General features: G+C 49.6%; 1 protein-coding gene across 1 annotated transcript in view; it reads right to left on the minus strand.

Annotated features, from left to right (window-relative positions):
• Window positions 1-1740: 1740 nt before the first annotated feature.
• Window positions 1741-4555, minus strand: part of MYOM2 (myomesin 2) — a 100670-nt gene continuing 97855 nt past the window's right edge. Inside the window, exons 36-37 of the mRNA XM_025393958.1 lie at window positions 3773-3828; window positions 1741-2536 (exon numbers count right to left, since the gene is read on the minus strand). Coding sequence (XP_025249743.1) covers window positions 2219-2536; window positions 3773-3828 — 374 coding nt within the window. The 3' untranslated portion in view covers window positions 1741-2218. The remainder of the gene's footprint in view (window positions 2537-3772; window positions 3829-4555) is intronic.

Consider the following 4555-nt stretch of genomic DNA (forward strand, 5'->3'; position numbering starts at 1 on the left):
AGCCTCCTCCAAGCCAGTAAGGTCATGAAAGGCAAGGACAGGCAGAAACCGTCACAGGCCGGAGGGGCTGGGAGACGTGACCAGCAAATGCATGTGGTGTCCTCGATGGGTCCTGGGACAGAGAGAGGGCACTGGGGAAACCCAGCAAGGTCCAAAGGCCGCCTGGAGGTGAGGCCATCGTCTCGCCCCACAGCGACATGAGAGGTGAACAACAGGAAGACTGTGTGGAGTCCACTGGGGCTCTCTGCACTGTTGTAAAGACACTTCGCTGCATGTCTGAGACTATTCATTAAAAAAAAATAACTTATTTAAAAAATATTATAACTCAAAATTATGGAGGCAGTAAAATGCTCAGGGGTTGAAGGGAAGATTTTTAGGGCAGAGAAAAGACTGTGCATGATGCAACAGTGGTGGACATGAGTCCTCATCACCCAACCAAACCCACAGAGCCGACAGCGCCAGGAGCGAGCCCGGGGGAAACTCCAGCCCCCCGCAGTGGTGAGGCTTCAGTGTGGGTGCAGCGGTTGTAGCAGGCACCAAGAGCAAGCCCAGGGTAAACTCTGCCCCGTGGCGATGGTGATGTGTCAGTGTGAGTGCAGTGGGTGTAACAAGCACACCCCTCTGGTGGGAGGTGTTGGTCGTGGGGGAAGCTGTGGTTGGGGCAGGGGCTGGAGTGGAGATCTCTACCTTCCCTTTAACTTTGCTGTGAACCTAAAACTGCTCAAAAAGGGGATCTATTAAAAATAGTATATATGGCTTTAAGAAATTTACAACCATTTGAATTCTTTCCCATGAACCACAATTGCTAAACAAAAACGACTGTTTAAACTGGAAAATAAACAAAATCTGTTTACCTGAATCAAGGTCAAATGGAGACAAGTCTGTCTGTGCCTACCCTCGCCAAGCCGCTTTGGAAAATGCGGCTCCACCAGGCAGTAAGAACAAACTCCGCTAAAGTTCACCTGCTTGACAGAGAAGGGAGAAATAATAAAAATAAAATTCTTGCTGACACTCACTTTACTGCCATGGAAACCAGCTCAGCCAGCTTTGTTATTGGGGACATATTTAATTCTCAGGATTTGTATTATTACCTTAGAAAAATATAACAAAATCTCGTAAAATTTGGATTGCCCTTAATGAGACAGAAAGGTAAAACATTCTTAATTATCAAAGCTTTTCCTGTTATAAAGCAACAATAAAACTAAAATACTGAAATGGGATTTTTATGCCAGAAGAATTTCAGCCTCTTTCCAAAGGAAGAAAAAGTTCAAAGAGAGGGTATGTTCCTCCTAAACATGTTTTTTAACTTCACCAAGAGGCCTTGTGTAGGCCGCCAAGTTTTATTTTTCCTCCATGGCTACTACAGTGATCGTTCCAAACGAGTGCCTTTTTTCTTTTGATATCCCTTCCTAATTCATTAGCACACTAAAAAAGAACAGAGCCATCTATGCATTTTGTTTTCCCTGTGGTATAATCACTAGGTGACCTTTCTAAGCCTTGCACAAAATGCACATTTCTTAAGACTGGTGCTGTCTTGGGTGCCGCTTGGGGCTGGCAGCCCCGCCCCGCAGGTCGGAGGGGCTTTGGAGGTATGATTCATCATGCCCTGCCCTCTGGAGTGTGAGTGCGCTGTCTGCACCCCACCAGCCGTGAAAGTGCATGATACCCCATAATTAAACAAGCCAGGAGGGTGAGCAGGTGCAGGTAGGTGTGATTTGGTACAGGAAAACCACAACAAGGTGATTTTTAAAGTTTTATTTGCCTAAAGCAAGAAAAAACAAGCTTAACCAGGTAACACAGGCTTCAAAGGCTCCGCAGCCAAGATTTCAGAGCTGCTAGATCCCGCGGCTCCCAAAGAGCAGCACGGCGGCTTCTCGGTGGCTTCACACAGACCGCCACATGCTCCACACGTCCGGGTGCCGCACCCATGTGCCCACACCCGTGCAAATGCTAGTGTGTGATCTGCCAACCCACTCTCTGTCAGGTGCCTGCCGTCTACCCTCATGTAAACACGTTGTTCTGTCTTGTGGAAAATGTTAGCTTTCTCCCTTAGACGGGTATAATCATCACCAAACGCAAAAATCAAAAGCACAATGTGTGATCAACTACCGGCCCACACAGGACGCCACTCGGACGCCGGCTGCTCCTCTGGAACAAGCACACAGCACTCCTGTCTCTGCCAAGCATATTTTCCCCTCTCCAGGCCGGGAAAACGCCTTCACTGGCCTGGCGCCGAGGCAGACGCCGGGATGAGCTTGGGTTTGGCTTGCTGGGGTGGGGCCACGTCCGGGATCTTCTCCCCGTGTTTGTACACGCTCACCGTCACATCGATCTTCTCCCCGCCATACTTGTTCTTCACGTTGATGCTGTACTTGCCCGAGTCCTCAGAGGTCACGCCTTTGATGGTCATGCTGACGTACTTGGCCTGCTCCACCTTCACCGAGAAGTGCTCGCTGAGCTCGATGTCCTGGTCGTTCTTGAACCAAACCACTTCGGGGTCGGGGTTTCCAAACACCGTGCAGGTAAGATTCAAGGTCTTTGGAAGGAAGAGGTTGGTGGAGAAGGAAGAGTTAGAAAAGGGAAAGTCCTATCACCGCCTCAGACAGTGTGCTCCAGGTCACACTCAGTGACACGTACTGGTCCTTCAATGGTTTGTTTAGCAACAAGGCTTTATGTACATAAGCACCACTCTAGACAGAGCAGCCAGAGGACAGTAGGGAACAGGTTCACTGTGTCACAGGGGAGCTCATAAAAAAATCAGTGAGCACATGTCCTATTTATTCTCAGCTTTTATCCATAGCCTAAGTCAATTAACTAATTTGAAAGTAATTTAATTAAGCTCTATGTTTTATAGTAGATACATCCAGCCTGCTCCCAAATTCCTTTCTATTTAGACGTATGGGTCCCTCTTACCAGTTCCTCTGGCGGACCCCATGAATATATTGTCTTATAACTGGTAAACTGGAGGCAAAAAAAATGCATTCTTGAAGCTTAGTTAAAATATGCTTTCAGCCTAGGATAAAGTGAAACGATTGCTAATTTCTCAATTACATCCTAAGATGACATCTCAAGGCTCTCTAGGCTTTTCCTTTAACTGCTAAAGAAGAAGTCTATACCCTTTTGTCTTCTGGCCTAATAAAATTCTCTCAAGTATCTCTGTCCCTGTGACATTGAGTTAGACCCACTGAAGCAACCAGAGAAGTATCAATTAGATATCAATAATTCTCCTGACAGGCAACAAATTACACTCCAGTAAGCGGCTTCCGCGATGTGTTCCACAGTGACCTTGAGAGTGGGAGCAGAGATTTTCTTCTTCCGTGTAGCAAAAGCTGTGTTCTCTCACACGGGAAGAGGGGGCCTGCACCTTCACACAGGCAGGCAGGCCACGGCGGGTGTGGCCGCCTCGTCCTGCACTAGCTCCTCTGGGTGAATGGCCACAGGGGCAGGTGGCACCAGACCCTGGCAGACCCTGAGGGCCTACAAACACCCATAGCCACAGCACCTGCCTTGAGGTGCCCAAGTGGCACGATGTGTTCCTGTGACCACAGGTTTGTGGATTCAGAATGTTACGCGATTCCTTCCTTGGAGAATACAGGGGTTATCCCAGGCCGTCAAGGAGGGGCAGGAAAGTGGGGGGGACTCTGGGTTCCCTGCAGGCTGAGTGAGGACACAGAAGCCCCTCGCTGGGTTCCCTCTGCTCTGCCCGAAGAGGAGGGGCTGCATGCACTGCACCGCGCTGACACCCCACCCCGGCCGAGTTTAGAATCCTCACCTTCCCTTCCATGATGGTCACCACATCAGGCAAGCCGCCAATCAACCTGCCACGATCTGCAATGGGAAAGGGAAAGTGCCTCAGTTGGGAAAACATCTGTGAGGCGTTCCTGCCGAGCGGGGGCCGTGTAAGCAGCAGCGGGTACCAAGGTGAACATGGGGAGGAGTTTATGCCCAGGAGAGAGAGCACCAAAGAAAAAGATTTATATGTTGACAGTTGAGGGATAAACCAAAGCCAAGGGAAGGTAAGTGAGGAGATAATAGACTCTGTGAAGGGGCGGGGGGTGAAACACTCCAGAGGAAATGTGACATAGGGGCTGGTCTTGAAGGGTGAAGAATTCACCAAGGACTGAAAGCCTGGAGAGCCGCGTCTGTCCGAGTTGGGCAGAAAGTGAAGGGGTCCTGGCCGTGCGTGGTGGCTCACGCCTGTAATCCCAACATTTTGGGAGGCCGAGGTGGGCAGATCATCTGAGGTCAGGAGTTAGAGACCAGCCTGGCCAATATGGTGAAACCCTGTCTCTACTAAAACTACAAAAACTAGCCGGGCATGATGGCAGGTGCCTGTAATCTCAGCTACTCAGGAAGCTGAGGCAAGAGAATCGCTTGAACCCAGGAGGCAGAGGTTGCAGTGAGCCAAGATCACGCCACTGCACTCCTGCCTGGGTGATAGAGCAAGGCTCTGTCAAAAAAAAAGAAAAAGAGAGAAGAGAAGAGAAAAAGGGACAGGGACAGGGAAGGGAGGGGAGGGGAGGGGAATGGAGGGTAAGCAAAGGGAAGAGAGGGG

This window comes from Theropithecus gelada, chromosome 8, assembly GCF_003255815.1.
Source record: "Theropithecus gelada isolate Dixy chromosome 8, Tgel_1.0, whole genome shotgun sequence".
In the NCBI taxonomy this organism is placed as follows: Eukaryota; Metazoa; Chordata; class Mammalia; order Primates; family Cercopithecidae; genus Theropithecus; species Theropithecus gelada.